This window comes from Molossus molossus, unplaced genomic scaffold (genome assembly GCF_014108415.1).
Source record: "Molossus molossus isolate mMolMol1 unplaced genomic scaffold, mMolMol1.p scaffold_m16_p_1, whole genome shotgun sequence".
Taxonomy (NCBI): domain Eukaryota; kingdom Metazoa; phylum Chordata; class Mammalia; order Chiroptera; family Molossidae; genus Molossus; species Molossus molossus.
Genome location: NW_023425344.1, coordinates 87,224,860 through 87,244,469, shown reverse-complemented (window position 1 = coordinate 87,244,469; position 19,610 = coordinate 87,224,860). Strand labels below are relative to the sequence as shown.

The following is a 19,610-nucleotide window of genomic DNA, read 5'->3' as shown; positions in this document are numbered from 1 at the left end:
CTCATCTTATGATTTTTCTAAATCGAATTAATGTCATACAATCTAACTGTCATCCTCTGCTCAAGAAAGCAATAATGTAGCTTTTTAAAGGAAGCAGTTTAATGGGCTTATGTCTAACTGATTAATAAAGTACAGAAAGAAATTGAATTTGATTAAAATAAAAGGGTATCTAAACAATAAACATTTTAATATAAAAATAGAAAATAAGAAACTTTTAAAAATTAGGAAATCATGGTAGTCATCTCATTTCTGAAGATGTGGACAAATCTAGTGGATTTTCTTGGTTTCCGATCCCATTGACTCTGAGGTCTTAGGACAGATTTTGGACATCAGCATTTCAAACATGACCTCTGCAGAAGGCACCTGGACTTCACAAGTACCTACTTGGCCATTGGATGAACAGCAATTCCTCGTGGCTGAGAGATGTCCTCCTTAATGATTGTTTCACGATGTTTTCCACTTAAATCACTGCTTTCAATGACAGGTTTCCTAAAATGTATGTCACATAATGGAGCTTGTTACATTAACTTTACTTTTTCAACAAAAATACTCCTTTTCCCTGTTACTTACTGAATGCAGACAGACATTCTAAACTACCCCCATTGTGTGTGTGCAAGCACACACATTCACACTCACACTCATTCACATACTCACACAAATCAGGACCTAATGCCCACAAATTCTACTTGTTTGTTTATTTCTATTGATCTTCAGATAGAATGAGAGGGAGGGAGAGAGAGAGAGAAACATCAAAGTGAGAGGGACACATTGACTGGCTGCCTCCCGCACAACCCTGACCAGGGCCAGGGATGAACGCAACTGAGGTACGTGCCCTTGATGGGAATCAAACCCGAGACTCATTGGTCTGTGGGCCGATGCTCTAACCACTGAGGAAACTGGCCAGGGCAGAATTCTATTTGTTTAAACATAGTCTTCTCATTAGCGTGCCGAAATTTATCCCAGGCAATTAAAATACACAGCGAAAGGATCAGGTAAGAGGGGATTATGTCAGTGGCCTGGCAGGGACAAAGCCAGTGGCGTGAATCCCAGCATCCCTTTCTCTTCACCACCTCTCCTCTGCCCTGGAACGGACAGGAGCCGGTGGTGAGGTGTCAGCCTTGTGGTCACAGATTCCGGGAGGAGGGAGGGCAGACCTCAGAGGGCCACAGAGACGGCAGCACAGGGCAGTAAGAGAGATGCATGTTGACTCTAATTTTCTTCCACATGATACTTGTACAAATGAGAGTATTGAGCTACTATTATTTGCTAAACTTTACATGTGAAAAAATAAGCCTCTGGAATCTGGCAAAGGAGAACATTTTTGTTTCCTAATGTTTCCATGTGTTTGTCAAACAAACCTTTTTATCAAACGAAACCTGACTGAGCAAGCACCTAGGGTGTGTGTCAGGAATTGGCCTGCGCGCTGGGGACACACCAGCCCGTCTCTGTCCTCACAGAGCTTATCGTTGAGCAGGGCAGCCAGGCGGGGGGATGGGGTGGGTTGGGGAACAGCACCCTCAGCAGGGGCATCAGCAGGTGCCAAGTCGGGAGACCTAAAGAGTGTGACACAGTCACAGTGCTGTGGCTTTCATGCAGAGAAGACAAGGCGGGCGACATGATGGTGACCGAGCGAGGGCAGTGGCAGTAGGATGGAGAAAACCGGGTGCAATCAAGTGCTGAAATCCATTCTGTGAAGCCCCGCCCCGCCAAAGGCCTGTGCGGGAACCTGGGCAGCTCTGGAGCAGACGGACCACGGGCGGGGGGAGAGGAGCACCCCTTTCCACCGGGGGCGCCTGTCCTCCCTGCTGCCCTGCTGAACCGGAACCGGAGAGTATAAATAACTCTCTTTAATACATTCACGGACATCTGGGAAGGGCCCACCACCCTGCCTGCGTGCTGCCTGCCGGCCCTGTTTCTCAACTGCAAACGTGAAAGTATAACTGTCTTGAATTTGTTCAGCAAACATCTGAGAAGGGTTTGCCCCTTGTTCTCGTCGGCAACGTCTGCATGAGTCAGGCCTGCCCAGAGACCAAGCAGGGCCATTCTGCCCTCCGGATTCTACGAAATGCTAAGGGGATCTTCTGCAGGTGGCTTTGTTACAGGGTACTTTCCAGCCACTGGCTGGGGAAGGGGCTTTATAAATCCCTCCTCATGGGCTGTACGCGGGAGGGAGGCTAAGGTAAAATCAGTCAGGGCCTGTGTTGGGTCCAAAAGGCTTCACAAACTTCCAGCTCAGGGCCTGGGGCGATTTTAAACAGTATATACGCCAATGCCACTTTAAAAAGATCATTTTATTCCCAGGTGAAGTGTTTGTCAGGAGGATACTGCTGGGTGGAAGGTATTTTTGAGCTCAGTGTGTCCAGGTCACTCAGCCACAACTGCCACTGCACCTGTTCCCTGGGCGAGGAAGGGATTCTGAAGATGCTTGTGGCTGTGGGTTCTGCTCGCTGTTACGTCAGCTCTAGATTCTCTCTTTCGAGCAGGAGGGAGGGGATGAGAACTGAGACCAGCATAAACGCCTGTCTCTGGAGCTGTCTCAGGCAGGACTGCCGGAATTTACTCTCAAAGCACCCTAACGGGTTAACCCAACAATACACTTCTATCTGATTTGGCCACAAAGCAAGTCTCCAACTGCGGTGTCAGTAATGACAAAGCTAAGGCCACCATGGACGCTGAGCTCCCCTGAGTTCAAGAGTAACCTTCAATCTAGTGGAACATCTTTCTCTTTGTACCTACTGCTGCCTGGTCCCACTGTCACTGGGATCCTCTATGACCCACACTCCTTCCAGGGCAAGAGTTGTCCATCCAGAACCCTCGAAAAGTGCGTTTTTTACCTCATGGTAGTTTGTATCTAAAAAAAAAATGAGCAAATAGATATATATTTCCACTCTCTTGATTCTTTTTCACTGGGCAATTGACTTTAGGGATCAGGATTCCTTAGTACTAAATAATAGCATTGCCAGCGAAATTATCAATTAGCTTCCTTCCTACGGTTAGACGTTAATTTGAATCTGTCTTTTCCTAAGCCAATATAAGCTGGAAGCACCCACTCTGGTTCTTTGATTGGTTGAGAGTTACCATATAATCTAGTATCACAAGCTTGGAATCTCAGTTATTTAAATCCAATTTCTAGCTAATATCAAGGTTTTCCAACTATAAACCTTTCATTTCCAGACAAATTAAAGGTTTTCTTTTAGCAGCTGCTTTTAGAGGAAAGAGGACTTAAGAAGGGCTTGTTATTACTGAAGTCAGTGAACCAGGGAATCCGAGGTCTGCTCCTCTAGGATATGGTGCCTGTCTGTGTCCTGAAGGGCCCATGGTGCCATTAATCAAACACTCTTCAAATTAGAGGTGCCGGGCAAACGAAGGAAATGCGAGGGGACCTGGCATCCTTGGAAGGGTCGACAGCACTGACATCTGCTGCCCTGATCAGCGTTTACGCTTCTGAGAAGAGCTGGGTACAAGCTCTGTTATTATGCACAGCTGACACTGTAAATGTCCTTTTAAGTACGTTCAACACAGAGGAGGCCGTTATTATGATTTCTATCATTACTGCAACTGATGTTGATTTTCACTTGTTATAGGACTCTGGGTCAAGCACATTTTAATCAATTTTGATTGGGGGAGGCAGAATATTTCTATGATTATTAAAAGCATCAGCTGTGGGAGTGGTTGTCCTTGAGTTCAAATTCCAGATCCACCACTTGTAGGCCGTTGGACTTTAGTAAAGTTATTTTACCTCTGTGAGTCCCAATTTTTTCATCTTCAAGTTGGGAATAAGAAAATTTATCTTTTGGGGATTTAATGATATCATGGACATAAAGTTCTTAATGCAGTATCTGGAACATTTCAGTTAATAAGTAAATACCCAAAGAATATAAGAATGAAGAAATGGTTGAATGAATGAATGAATGAATGAATGAAAATAAACTCATTCTGAATATAGAAGTGCCACATTATTGATCACTGTACATTACATCTGGCTCATTTTTTAAAATACATTTGTTTCCCATGGGTTATTCAGACCAAAAGAGATTTTTCTGGGACATACAAAGCCTACCCCTAAGCATGTAAAGTCCCTGTTCCCTGAGACTTCTCCCTCTATGTTGGGGCTGCTGATTTCACAGATGTGAAGCCCTAATTAATTCTCCTTTCTTTTATTTTAATACGATTGCATAGGGATCAGATGTTCAGGTTGGCCACCATTTCACTTTATGGCTTTAAGTGACTCTGGGCAAAGACTATTCTAGCACAGAGCACCTCTGACACTATCCTGTGAGGTGCTATGTGGCAGCTTCCTCCCTCTCCAAAGCAGGGAAGCGGGCTCTCCCAGCACCCAGGAGGGATGCAGGGACTTCCTCCCTCACCCTCCTCCCACCCCCACCCTTCCTGGAGCTCACACAGGCCACACACAGTCCTCCCTGAGGCCACAGAGCAGTGTGCCAGAGACAGAAACCCCATTGCTTCTCTCTGAACCCCAGCACAAAGCTCTCTCTCCTCCTTCATGTCACTTAGAGAGCCAGCATGTGGGTTCTAGTCCAAGATTCATCACTTGTGTGCTGTGTAACCTTGAACAAATCACTTAGCCTTTCTGAGCCTTAGTTTCCCCATCTGTAAAAGGAGGCAGTTGGGCCAGTTGGGCCCTGGAGCCCTTTCCAGGACTCCCTCTGGGAGTGGACACCCTCATCTGGAAATTGTCTATGCATGGCCTTAGGGCATTTTCTGCACTGAAATTTAGACCAAGCATCTGCGCTAATTTTCCTGTGGATATGTGCCGCACCCCTGGGCTAACCTGTGACTGCCGGGAAAGAGGAAGCACTACTCCTGCTCCTTTGCACCTCCCGTGTGATCTGGGAGAAAGCCCTGTCCACAGCCGAAGCGCTGAGAAGGCTTGTTGACTGTGTTCAGACAGGTTTTGCGTTTCTAGCCTGAAGTGCAAAAACACATGCTACTTCTTGGTCGTCAAAATTCTCCTAGAGCTATAGATCCAGTCTTAATGAAAAGAGGAACATCTGCTTGGTGGTGGGGAGGGGCCAGGGGAGGATGGACAGGGGATCGTTCCTCCAATCCCAGCCAGGTCCCCAGCAATATTTCCTAAGTTCAAAGTGGAGGGTGAAGCCAGCGGTGTTGCCTGTCCCATCACTCCTGTCTCACATGGCGAGGAGGAACATACCCTCTGTCTGTCCAGTAGAGTTTACGGCCAATCCAGTCTACGGCAAGACCTTCTGGAGCATCGACTGCTCCCCCAATAAGCCTTTCTCTCTGGGAACCATCCATGTTGGCTCTCTCTATCCACTTCAGGGCTGTATGGGCAAAGTAGACCTACAAAAAGAACATGGGCATTTCTGTGTGATTTAATTTAAAAAAAAAATGAATACAGACTATATACAAATGGGTTGAGTGTGATACAGTGGAATTGTTGAGAGCTCGGCTTTGGGCATAGACGCACCTGCAACTGAACTTCAGCCATGCTGCTTCCCAGATACTCATCAACCTAAGCAAGTTAGTCAGTGTCACAGAGTCTCAGTCTCCTCATTGGTAAAATGGAGATAATAATGCCAAGTACATTACTTTCATGTATTAAACTCCTTGGCCCTGCACCTGGCACATAGTTCTATTGGGACTAGTAATTTATTTACCTTTGATTGTTGGTCAGTAACAAAGCCACTGTACTTGAACCCTGAGCAGCATAAAAGGGAGAAGTGATTTTTAGTATAATGGGGGCTGCATGCTGGGCTGTGTCCTGCACTGCACGGTCCACAGGACTCCACTTCTCTGCAAGTCAGGATACAGGCTTCTCTGTTTCGCCCCTTGTTTGTTTTGTTACCTTGGCCAAGTCACTCAACCTCAATGTCCTCAACTGTAAAAATGATGGGGTTAGACTAAATATGTGCTAAAGTTGTTTTTCATCTCTTACCTTATATAATTGCATTTTAATTAATCCACACTGGCTATTGTCCAACAAACCATACCTTGCAGGTACAAAGTTCTTTTTCAGTCTAGTATGCAGACTATCAAACAGGTATAAGGATGTCATGAGAATGTTAAAAACGGCTGTAGGTCAGCTTACAATTTAATGATAGCACTTGTGGGATTTTTAACTGTGAGTACACATATGTACATAAATCTATAATCAACGATGAGAGGATTCACAAAATGGTAATTCATTAAATAAATAGGTTTTCATCTTTCTAGGTAAGACAGAAAAGGTCCTATTTTATAATTTTTAAAAAACCCTGGTACTTCTCATATTCAAAAACAATCTGCTAGAACTCTGCTTCTCAAATTCAAATGGACTCACAAACTACCTGAAAATCTTGTTGAAATGCAGACTCTGTCTGATTCAGTGGTCAGGGGTGGAGCCTGCAGTTCTAACAAGCTCAGGTGATGTCAGTGCTGCTGGTCCAAGGACCACCGTTTGAGAAGCAAGAAAATGAGAACCTTGACCAGGGAAACAAAAGACAGCCACATGACTTAAAGTTCACTCTAGGTCTCCTTATTCACCTAGTTATAGAAATGCTGACCGTGCAGGAAAAAGACTAGTTTGGTAATAAATAGATCTTGAACTGATTTTTTCCTATTCATTTTTTTCCCTGTTTAATACAATTCTTCCATGGAGTCATATAGACTCAGCTCAGGGAAAAGAATTATTTGTTAGTGCTAAATTGCTAAATTTCTATTTGCAAAATGTGTTATATTTGGCATCAATCCATAGCAATCAAACACAGAATCAATTTGCTTCACTCTTTTTTGGCCATTTACCAGATGCTTCAAATCAGGAAAAAAACAAAAGCACAAAGTTTAAAATTCTAGGAATTAATCTAGCCATTACTAAGTAATTATAAAGGGAGATTAATAACTGTGCAAGTGAATAAATATGGGTGATTCATCCCCCAAAGACACCATAACATATTATTTCAAGCACATTCTAACTTAGCACAAATACCACCAAGAAAGATCAAATCGTCAACTGATTAGGTTGATAATACAGAAATTCTATGTTACATACAAAATCTTCATGTAAGAGTTGATTATTATGTAAATAATTTCATGACCTAGACTGCCATTCCCACATGAGCCATACAACTTCCTTTTCCTGATTTTTGTGCTTAAGAGGTCATTGAATTCCCTTCCTCAATGACATAGATTAAATGCAGATTACTAACCCATCCTTCCTAAGCCCCACCCAACGTCCCACTTCTCCCACTACCATCAAATAATCAAAATCTGTTCTGTGGGCTTCTCCTATGTGTACAGCACTGTGCTAGGCTCCCATCCTCATGTCCCGAAACAAGTCTAAACTTAAGATCCTGCTCAATCATCTCCAATAAAATGGCTGATTCACATCAAGAACCAGGGTTCTGAGAACAGAAAATCCTTAAAATTTCTCAAATGATGTTTCAATGTCTGTATTCACATTTTTCTGTGCCTAAGGGTTCTGGGCTTTGCGGAGGATTTTCAAGCAGCCCAGGTTATCTGTTAGGATGGAATCTCTACCCTGTGCTTCAAGCACAGCCACATCAGTTCCAGAAACCAAGCATTACCTTGTTTTCCACAGGGTCGTGGTCTAGGGCGAACACCGTTCCCATTTGCTGGCTGAGCAGGATGCCGTAATCTGTTCCATCGAAACGCATGTGTCGAATATCTTGAGAATTGGCAAACAGCAAAAACGGCTGTGGTCCTAATAACCAAATTCAAACATGGCTCCATTTAAAATATGCCTTGAAAGCCAAGAGGCACTTCTGACTCTCCCCTTCCACTGCGCCCTCTTCCTGAGTGTCTGCGGTACTTGTTTTCTTCACTTCCCACCAGTGCTGGTAGGTTGGGACAGGCAAGAAGAGTTCCTCTTCCATGAGCTGACACACTGCCAGAATGTCATCACTGGATTGCTCCCTGTCTAGGGGCCTGCTTTTAAAATACAAATTACTTAGAGAAAGAGCCAGCATGAAATGACCAACAGCATAAGTAAGTGGTACAAGTTTTCGTGCTGTAATCTCTATTCACACATACCGAAACATACTAGTATTAGCAGATTGGATTAATTCGTGTCCAAATAAATACCGTTCTCTAGCCTGAGAACTTCTAAAACGGAAGCATGATTATTTGAGTTAATATCAAGACCCTTGTTGATTTTTCAGAGCTCAAATTGTGCAGTTTAGCTAAGGCCCTGGGAAATTAAGAGTACTGGGCTGACTAAAGCAAACTCTTCAGGCTCATCATTAAGTTATCCCAGATTACAAGCATGATGAACCTCAGGAGAAATGAAGTCAATCGGGTATAAATCTAGGATTTCCAAGGCCATTAAAGGACACAAAAGATGTAACATTAGCAGATGAAAGAAAAAAAGAGTTGAAGCATACAGCTTCATATTAAATTCTGACTTAAAAAAAAAACAGAATTTGCCCGGCCGGTGTGGATTAGTGATTGAGCGTCGACCCATGCACCAAGAGGTCACTGGTTTGATTCCTGGTCAGGGTATATGCCTAGGTTGTGGGTCCGATCCCCAGTGGGAGGTTATGAGGGGGGTAGCCAGTTGATGTTCTCCCTCATCGATGTTTCTGTCTTTCTCTCCCCCTCCCTTCCTCTCTCTCTAAAATCAATAAAGAAAAAAAAATTAAATACAAACAAAACAAAACAAATAAACAGAATTTGTTGCCCTGGCTGGTTTGGCTCAGCGGTTAGAGCACTGGCCCTCAGACCAAAGAGTCACAGGTTCAAGGGCATGTACCTCGGTTGTGGTTCAGTCCCCAGCCTTGGTATAGGGTGTGTGGGAAGCAACCAATTGATGTGTCTCTCTCACATCGATGTTTCTCTCTCTCTCTCTTTCCCTCCCTCCCACTCTATCTGAAGATAAACGAAAAAATATCCAAGGGTGAGGATTGAAAGAAAAAAACACAGAATTTGTCAAAGTATTATTATTACTACATTCACTGGAGAGTTGAAAATCAAATCAACAAATATTTATTCAATTCTTCCTAACCACAAAGTGTTTAAATCTATTCTGGTCATGACTTTCACATATACTGAAATACCACACTTGACAGTATAGCAAATCTTTGCTGAATCCTAATTTCTAAATATTCCTCAAAAACATGATTATTATATATATGATCATTATCTATATTTTTATATATATAATGTAATTTGTTTTTTATTTTCAAAAGTAAAAAATCAGACTTTCCGTCCAGAAGCCAACAGCAATGTAATGCTCTTTTTTTTAAAATCCTCACCAGAGGACACTTTTGCATTTATCTTCAGATAGAGTGGGAGGGAGAGAAGGAGGAAGAGAGAGAAACATCGATGTGAGAGAGACACATGGACTGGTTGCCACCCGCACAACTCCAGCTGGGGCCAGGGACAAACTGCAACTGAGGTATGTGCCCTTAGCAGGAACCGAACCCAGGACTCTATGGTCCGCAGGCCAACGCTCTAACCACTGAGCAACCAGCCAGGGCTATGCTCTGTCTTTCTAAATGAAATGTTTTCACCTACTTTTGCAGAGACACACTTTCAAACACCCACAGCACTAACCTGAAGCTACACAGCTTTTTTTGTCCAGCTGAAGGTCATACCCAGGAAGGCAGGCACATTCCCAGGACACTGGGCTGAGAGCGAGGCAGAGTTGGCTGCATCCACCATTATCAGGTGATGAGCAGCCTACAAAAAAAACAATTGTTTGGTAATGATGCTATGTCATTCAAAAAGATAACAATTTTCCATCAAAATATTGAGGTGAGCCAAGTCTATGTTGATTTTTAATACCATTTCCACAGTCATTCATATTGCTGCAATCAAGTTTATTTTTCAGAAATTAGAAGCAAAATGTCACTGTACTCCAATTCCCTATAACCTAACACCTTGAATGTTAACCCTTCTCATCCCAATGGCCCTTGCCCTCTTATTCCACAGCTGAGTTTAAGACCACATGCATCAGCAGCTGGCTGGAATACAAAATACATTTTGATGAGTTTAGCAACTGGTCTCACTCCTCCTAGTGGGTAATATATTTTTCTCTCACACACATTTTGGTCTATTGATTGTTTTTGCTTTCTTTTATTTAAAAAAAAAAAAAAAAAAAAAAAAGCCACATGTAAGTCTTCTGCTAATTTTGAGTTACATCCATCCCTCTATATGCTTAAGTCTATGAAGATAAAAGCAGAGAGATATTTATAGGTGCAAGGAACAGGCTAAGCACTTTATTTTATTTATTTATTTATTTTTATCCTCGCTCGAGGACATTTTTGCCTTTATCTTCAGATAGAACGGGAGGGAGGGAGGGGGGAAGAAAGAGAAAGAAACATCAATGTGAGAGAGACACATCGACTGGTTGCCAACCACACGACCCCAACCAACTGCAACCAAGGTACGTGCCCTTAGCAGGAACCGAACTCTAACTGCTGAGCCAAACCGGCCAGGGCTAGGCTAAGCACTTGAGATCCACCATCTGCTTAATCCTGGCTACAAATCCAGGAGGTAGGTATTGTTAACCCCTACAGATGAGATAACTGAGAGCAAGAGAGAACAAGTAACTAGTCCAAAATAACACTGCTAATAACTGGTAATGCCACCTCAGGGTTGTCTAATTTCAAAGCTCTTGTTCATAGCCACTACATTATGTTATCTAAAATCTAAAACAACACACCCTGGCTGGTTTGGCTCAGTGGTTAAATCGTCAGCCCAAAGACCAGAGTCGAGGGATCACTTCTGGTCAATCAATGTTTCTCTCTCTCTCTCTCTTCTCTCTCTCTCTCTTTCTCTCTCTCTCTCTCCCCCCCCCCCCCCACTCTATCTGAAGATAAGTGGAAAAATATCCTCAAGCGAAAATTTTAAAAAATGAAATAAAAACAACAAAAATATCATTTAAAACTATGCTAATTCATTGTATAAAGATCTTTTGATGTGTATGGAATGTTGGAAAATATTTCTTCTTTGCCAATAAGATGCAAATGTTATGTGTCATTTAGAAAATGAATATTTTCAAACAAACAGAAAATAAATAAACTTACCACTACATGTTTTTTCATCTGTTTCAAGCACTGAGCCTTCAGGACAGAAACATAAGGGACCATCTGAAGTCAGAACACAGTCATGGCTGCATTCAGATGCATTGCTTGGACAGGAAATTAATTCTAATTAATGAAGAATAAGGTCAAGATTAGAATTCAATAAAATTTATGGAAATTCAGTAAAATAAGTTGCTAATAAAAAATGCTATCCTGAAAAGAGTAAGTTAAATAAAAATCAAACATTTATAAATTACCTTGGTAATAAAGACACACACACACACACACACACAAAAAAAAAATTCAAATCCAAAACAAAAATAAAGACAAACCTCTGATTTTGGAAAATGGCTCTAGTATCCTCTAAATCTCTTTTATGTCAAATAATATTTTATAGTTATTAGTCATCAAAATTCCACAATATTTTAAATGGAACTTGGGCAAATGATTCTCAAGTTCATCTGGAAAACAAATGCTATGTGTAGGGAAAACTAAAGACATTGTATAACTGTAGTTAGGTGTAAGAAGAGAATGAGAGGCTCCTAACAAATGCAAAAATGTACCATAGAGGAATAATAATTAAAACAGTGGGTAATGAGTACAGGGATAGACAGAAAGATATTAGAACCAGGTAGAAAGGCTCAAGTACACATAAGAATATAGCATGTGATAAAGGTGTCATTGAGCATGTGAAAGATGTTCCAATCAATGGTAGAGAACAACTGAGTAATGATTTGGAGCAAAAGCTACATTTCTACCCTACACTATACATTAAAATAAATTTCAAGTAAATCAAAGATTAGCATGTAAAATATACACTATGGAAGTCTGAGAAGTTGTGACAATCAAGTGAGATTGTGTGTGTCGTCCTGGCACTTACTGGACTCCATAACATAACACCATCACTTGAGTGTATTTGCCAACAGGTAAACCACATGGTTTTAGAAGAAGGGTAAGTTCCATAGATAGGCACAGAGGTAATAGGTCATTTCAAAGAATTCTTTACCATCCATCCATTTTTTAAAAACTAATCTTTATTGTTGAATGTATTATAGATGTCCCCCCTTTGTTTCCCCATTGACCCCCTCCTCCCCAATCCTGCCACCCCTCCTACCTTCCCCACACTTTGTCTGAGTCCACTGGTTATGCATATATGCATAGAAGTTCTTTGGTTTATCTCATCCAGCCTTCTCCCCCCCCCCCCCCCCACTTCCCTTTGAGGATTGTCAGTCTAACAACCAATTTGTACTTCTTAATTCCTTCATCTTCTTCATATCTATTCAGCCCCCTCCCATCTGGCAAGCAACAAAAAGTTCTCTGTATCTAGGAGTCTGTTTCTATTCTGCTTGCTCATTTTGTTTGTAAATTCAATTGTTGATAGATATTTATTAATTTCCATTTTATTGTTCATTTTTTGTTGTTCTCCTTCAAGAAGACCCTTCAACATTTTATATAATACTGGTTTGGTGGTATAATACTGGTTTGGTGGTGATGAACTCCTTTAGCTTTTTCTTTTCTGGGAAAGTCTTGATATGTCCATTGATTCTAAATGATAGCTTTGCAAGATAGAGTAATCTTGGTTGTAGGTTGTTGCTTTTCATCACCTTGAATATCTCTTGCCACTCCTTTCTGGCCTGCAAAGTTTCTTTTGAGAAATAAGCTGACAGTCTTATGGGAGCTCCTTTGTAGGTAATAAACTGCTTTTCTCTTGCTGCTTTTAAGATTCTTTCTTTGTATGTAACCCATGGCATTTTGATGATGATGTGTCTTGGTGTGGACCTCTTTGGATTCAACTTGTTTGGGACTCTCTGTGCTTCCTGGACTTGCATGTCTGTTTCCTTCACCAAGTTAAGGAATTTTTCTGTCATTATTATTTCAAATAGGTTTTCAACTTCTTGATCACTCTCTTCTCCTTCTGGCACCCCTGTGATGTGAATGTTGGCACACTTGAAGTTGTCCCAGAGCCTCCTTACACTATCCTCATTTTTTTGTATTCTTTTTTCTTTTTGCTGTTCTGATTGGGTGTTTTCTGCTTCCTTATATTTCAAATCGATGGTTTGTTTTTTGACTTTACCTACTCTACTATTGATTCCCTGTAAATTCTTCTTCTTTTTTTTTAATCCTCACCTGAGGATTTTTTTCTTTTTTTATTTTGTTCTTTTTCTTTCATCTATCTTCAGATAGAGCAGGAGTGGGAGAGGGGGTAAGAGAGAGAGAGAAACATTGATGTGAGAGAGACACATCAACTGGTTGCCACCCACACGACCCCAACCGGGGCTGGGGACAAACTGCAACCGAGTTACGTGCCCTTAGGGAGAACCGAACCCGAGACTCTCTGGTCCACGGTCTGATGCTCCAACCGCTGAGCCAAACTGGCCAGGGCTCTGTAAATTATTCTTTATTTCTGTTAGTGCAGCAGTTCTCAACCTGTGGGTTGCACCCCTTTGGGGGTCGAATGACCCTTTCACAGGGGTCACCTAAGACCATCAGAAAACACATATTTCTGATGGTGATTCATAACAGCAGCAAAATTACAGTTATGAAGTAGCAACAAAAATAATTTTATGGTTGGGGGTCACCACAACATGAGAAACTGTATTAAAGGGTCACAGCATTAGAAAGGTTGAGAACCACTGAGTTAGTGCATCCTTCATTTCTGACTGGTCCTTTTTGATGTTATTGATGTTGTCACTAAGTTCCTCAGAGGTCTCCTTAAGTTCCTTGAAGGTCTTGCTAAGTTCCTTGAATATCTCTCTAAGTTCCTTGAGCAACCTTATAACCAGTGTTTTGAATTCTGCATCTGATTGATAGCTTATCTCCATTTTGTTTAATTCTTTTCCTGGAGTTTTGTTCTTCTTTTTCATTTGGGACATGTTTCTTTGTCTCTTCATTTTGGCTGCTTCCTTATGATTGTTTCTATGTATTAGGTAGAGTTGCTATGTCTCCTAGGTTTCATAAGGTGGCCTATTGTAGTAGGTATTCTGTAGGATCCAGTGGCACAACCTCCTTGATTACCCAGCTGGGCCATCAAGATGCACCCCTAGTGCGGACTGTATACCCATCTGTTGTAATTGAGTCTTGATTGCTGTTGGAACGTCAATGGGAGGGATTTACTCAGACTGATCAGCTGCAAGGACTGGCTGTGCCCACTGACCACTGGCCTCTGACTACCTTGGATGATCAGCTGTGCAGGGGCCCACCACACAGAAGACTTACATCTTCAGGGCTCTGGTTTCCACTGAGTGAAGCTGTCCACTGGGTGTGCTGGCTCTAGAGCAAGGTCAGCCACTGCCTGTGTTCTATCCAGGGTCACCAGGCATAAAATACAAAGTATCTGCTTCTTGTGCTGGGCTTGAAGGTGCCCAGGAAAAGCCAAATTGTGAACCAAGGCTGGTTGCTTCTAGTGCCAGGCCTGGGCCAATTAACGAGAGGTTTGGGGCTCGCTGAGACCCTATGCTGCTTGTTTGAGAGATTTTAGGAAACTCTGAAGCAGGATCCAAGACAGGCCAATCCTATGGTTAAGCAAGTGGCAATAGTTTGGGTGGACCCAAAAGTTGGGTGGGGTGGGGCCTCAGGGAGTCACCAGGGCGGGGTTACCAGTGTGAGCCAGGTTGCTGGAGTCCCAGATATGGCGGCTGTCTGCCGCCCCAGGGAAGGGCTCACAAAAGGAACATTAGCCTCTGCTAGCACGTCTGTCCCAGAGAAAGCCGCCTCTCCAGCCCTCATCCCAAGGCCAAACAGCTCAGTTTTTCCCTGTATGTCTCTGGCACCCCTCAAGCTGCCTCCCCTCTGAGCTTAGAGAGAGCAAGTCCAAGTAAGTCTGTGCGCGGGCCCTTTAGGGAGCTGCCTGAGGCTCCAGTCTCAGTTCCCTGAGCCTCAGTTCCTGCTGGTTTTTCCAGCCAGAAGTTACGGGGACTTCTCTTCCTGGCACTGGAACTCTGAACTGGTGCCTGGTGTGGCATGGGGACCCCTCAGTCCTCAGGGAGGACCTTCCCAGCCGAGGTGTCCTCCTGATTTTTATCTTCGACACGTAGGTGTGAGACCAGCCCTTCCGTTTCCGCCCCTCCTACCAGTCTGGATGTGGCTGCTGCTTTAATTCCGTAGTTGTAGGACTTCCATTCAGCTTGATTTCAGGTGGTTCTGAATGATGGTTGTGTTGTAGTTTAGTTGTAATTTTGATGTGGTTGTGGGAGGAGGCAAGACTGCATTTACCTACGCTGCCATCTTAACCGGAAGTCCTACATTTATTCATTTTTATGTGTCCGTTTCATAGGCACATATGACATCCAGACTGACCTATCCTCCATCATCTCTGAATCAGAACTAGAGCATATACATTATTTTATATCTCCACTTGGCTTTTTCCTTTCTACTTAGCTATACTAGTAGATTCTATAAGAAGGTATCTCGGTATGTAATTCTAAATGTAAGTTGAAAATATCCATATAATGGATATCCATAATGTACTTTTTTAAAAACAGTGTATTCCTGCCCTGGCTGGTATAGCTCAGCGGTAAGAGCATCTCCTGTGGACCAAAGAGTCCCGGGTTCGATTCCAGCCAAGAGTACATACCTTGGTTGTGGTTCATCCCCGGCCCTGGGTGGGGTTGTGTGGATGGCAACCAGTCAATGTGTCTCTCTCACATTGATGTCTCTCTCTCTCTCTCTCTCTCTCTCTCTCTCTCTCTTCCTCTCTCTCTCCAGTTCTTTCTGAAGATTAATGTAAAAATATCCTCGGGTGAGGATTTAAAAAAGGAAAAAAAAATACAAAACAGTATATTCCTATCTCTGATACTCCAAAAGGCATAGAAATAAAGTTTAATTAGTAACAGAGTATGTTCTCTAACCACAATTTCTCATCAAAAGGAAGCAGTGTGCCTTGAGAGATGGCTAATTTCAGGTCTAACAACCACAGTGGGTGGAAACACATCAAAAATGTTACAAATCAATATGTATCTTGCCTTCACTGTACAAAGTGTATCTTAAAGTAACAAAATAGTTAATGAGAGAAAGTTTTCTTTATAAAGGTATTCCAATTAATAATTAAAAGGAAATACTAGAACTAGATATCACCATTTGAAAACTTGATGAAATAATGAATCTAGGAAGTGATTGGTAATGGCTGCTACCACCGTTCCCCGAGAGACTACTGGGCTTTCTTACCCCTACCCCCAGCCGTCTTGGCAGATTCAAGGTGGGTTTAGTTGTTGGGGGCCCTGCACTCTGCATAGAAGGAAGAAAGACGGTGGCTAGAAAGAAGGCAAAAAAAATCTCTGCCATCAACGCTCGGCTCCATCTCATTATAAAGACTGGAAAGTACGTGCTATAGCTACAAGATGACTCTGAAAGTTATCAGACAGGGCAAGAAGAAACTGGTCATCCTCATCAACAACTGCTCAGCACTGTGGCAATCTAAAATAGAGTATTACACCACATTGGCCAAAACTGGTGTCCATCAGGACAGTGGCAATAATAATTGGAAAATTGTATACTTGAGTCCTGTATAGTTTTATTAAACAATGTCCACTCTAATAAGTTTAATATGTTAAAAGAGAAAAATAATAATGATACCGAATTGAGCACAGCATGTGGAAAATACTACAGAACACGCACGCTGACTACCACTGACCCAGGTGCTTCTACATCATTAGAAGCATGCCAGAACAGACTCGGGGAAAGTAAACCATGCAAAATTTTTCTTTAGTAAAACAGGCTAGAGCTTGTTTCTAAAAAAGAACAAAAGAAAGAAGAAGAAGAAAGACTATTGTGGACGTTTATAATGTGTCTCCTGATAGAAATATAACCACAACTATGAAGTATTCTTGCCAAACATGTCAAAGCCGAGTCTGATCAAGTCTTTAGACCTAACTATATGTTTATAGAAAAAAAGGGACATGACACAGAACTGCCATCAGTAAAATCCAAAATGTGAGAAATTCTGCAGGAAATAAAAAGGTTCTTTAACAAATATTTGCAAGGAGAGGAAAAGAGGAGAGAGAATCTGTAGAATAAAAGAGAGGTGTATCAACCTAACAACACATGGAGGTTGTCTGGCTACTTCAAACCGAGCAACTGTGTACAAAAACTTTTAAGATAATTTGAAAACTGATTAGATATTTGATATTATTAAGGAATTATTATTTTTAGGTGTGATGATGGTGTTGTGGTTATACCTGAAAACTGGCTGGATATTAGATGATATGAGGGACTTACAGCTAGTTTTTTAGATATAATAGTACAGCACGATTATGTTGGTTTTTTTAAAAAAAAATTTTGTTGTTGTTACAGATGTTTCTCCTTTTTTACCCTATTGACACCCTCCTACCCATCCCCCACCGCCCCATCCCCAGCTTTGTTGTCCATGTCCATTGGTTATGCATACATGCATATAACTTCTGTGGTTTATCTCTTCCCATCCCCCACCCCCTCTTCTGAGGGATGTCAGTCTGTGCCCTACTTCCATGTTTCTGGGTCTACCGTATTCCTCAGACTGTTATGTTCATTATATTCTGTATATAAGTGAGATCATGTGGTATTTGTCTTTTTCTGCTTGGCTTATTTCACTTAGGATAATACTTTCCAGGTCCCTCCATGTCATCTCAAAGGATAAGAGATCTATCTTTCTTACAGCTGCATAGTACTCCATTGTGTATATGTACCACTGCTTTTTTTTTTTTTTTAATCCTCACCCGAGGACATTTTTCCATTTTTTGTTCAGGTAGAGTGGGAGGGAGAGAGAGGAACAGAGAGAGAGAGAGAAACATCGACGTGAAAGAAACACTTCGAGTGGCTGCCACCCGCACGACTGACAGACCAGAGCCGGGGACAAACTGCAACTGAGGCACATGCCCTTAGCGGGAACCGAACCCGGGTCTCTCAGGACCGCAGGCCGAAGCTCCAACCGCTGAGCCAAACTGGCCAGGGCTACCACTGCTTTTTTATCCATTCGTCTACTGATGGACAGTTGGGCTGTTTCCAGATCTTAGCTATTGTAAATAGTGTTGCTATGAACATGGGGGTACATATATTCTTCCTGATTGGTGTTTCAGGCTTCTTAGGGTATATTCCTAGAAGTGGGATCACTGGGTCAAATGGAAGTTCAATTTTTAATTTTTTGAGGTAACACCATATTGTTTTCCACAGCGGCTGCACCAGTCTGCATTCCCACCAGCAGTGTATTAGAGTCCCCTTTTCTCCACACCCTCGCCAACACTTGTTGTTTGATGATTTGTTGATGGCAGCCATTCTGACAGGTGTGAGGTGATACCTCATTGTTGTTTTAATTTGCATCTCTCTGATGATTAGTGATAATGAGCATTTCTTCATGTGTCTCTTGGCCATTTGTATGTCCTGTTTGGAGAGGTGTCTATTCAGCTCCTCTGCCCATTTTTTAATTGGGTTCTTTGTCTTCCTTTTGTTGAGTTGTATGAGCACTGTTTATATATTGGAAATTAACCCCTTATCTGATATATCATTGGCGATGATGCTCTCCCATACAGTGGGTTGCCTTTCCATTTTGGTGGTGGTTTCTTTTGCTGTGCAGAAGCTTTTGAGTTTGATGTAGTCCCATGTGTTCATTTTTCCCTTTGTTTCTGCTGCCTTAGGTGATGCATCAGTGAAAATTCTGCTGTGTATGATGTCCAAAACTTTGATGCCTACATTGTCCTCTAGAATTTTTATGGATTCACGGGTCACATTTAAGTCTTTTATCCATTTTGAGGTTATTTTGTGTATGGTGTTAAGTTGATGGTCTAAGATTCATTTTTTTTGCATGTAGCTGTCCAATTTTCCCAACACCATTTATTAATGAGGCTGTCTTTACCCCACTGTATGCTCTTGCCACCTTTGTCAAATATTAACTGAGCATGTTGCCTTGGGTCCATTTCTGGGTTCTCAGTTCTGTTCCACTGGTCTATATGCCTGTTCTTGTGCCAGTACCAGGTTGTTTTGATTACAGTGGCTTTGTAGTATAACCTGATAGCTGGTATTGTGATCCCACCTACTTTGTCAAAATTGCTGTGGCTATTCGGGGACTTTTTTGGTTCCATATGAACTTTTGAAGTATTTGTTCTAGTTCTGTGAAATATGTCGTTGGTATTTTGATGGGGATTGCATTGAATCTATAGATTGCTTTGGGTAGTATGGACATTTTAATGATGTTAATTCTTCCAATCCATGAACAAGGTATGTGCTTCCACTTTTTTATATCTTCCTCTATTTCTTTTTTCAAGGTCCTGTAGTTTTCTGCACATAGGTTCTTTACTTCTTTGGTTAAGTTTATTCCTAGGTATCTGAATTTTTTTGGCTCGATGGTAAATGGGATTGTTTTCTCAGTTTCTCTTTCTGTGATTTCATCATTGGTGTACAAGAATGCCGTCGATTTCTTGACTTAATTTTGTATCCTGCCACTTTGCCAAATTCATGTATTAAGTCTAGTAGATTTTGATGGAGTCTTTAGGGTTTTCTATGTATAATATCATGTCATCTGCAAATAATGACGGTTTCACTTCCTCCTTTCCAATTTGGATCCCTTTTATTTTTTCCTCATGTCTGATTGCTGTGGCTAAGACTTCCAGTACTATGTTAAATAAGAGTGGCGAAAGTGGA

General features: G+C 41.9%; 1 protein-coding gene across 3 annotated transcripts in view; it reads right to left on the bottom strand.

The window, feature by feature from the left end:
• The window catches only part of EGF (epidermal growth factor), a 97,853-nt gene that overhangs the window by 35,251 nt on the left and 42,992 nt on the right, over positions 1-19,610 (bottom strand). For 2 of the 3 annotated variants that reach the window (XM_036269068.1, XM_036269084.1), the window contains exons 8-12: positions 11,007-11,129; positions 9,532-9,657; positions 7,545-7,681; positions 5,174-5,322; positions 385-489 (exon numbers count right to left, since the gene is read on the bottom strand). In XM_036269068.1, the coding sequence (XP_036124961.1) occupies positions 385-489; positions 5,174-5,322; positions 7,545-7,681; positions 9,532-9,657; positions 11,007-11,129 (640 nt within the window). The remainder of the gene's footprint in view (positions 1-384; positions 490-5,173; positions 5,323-7,544; positions 7,682-9,531; positions 9,658-11,006; positions 11,130-19,610) is intronic. The other variant, XM_036269075.1, reaches the window with a different exon arrangement.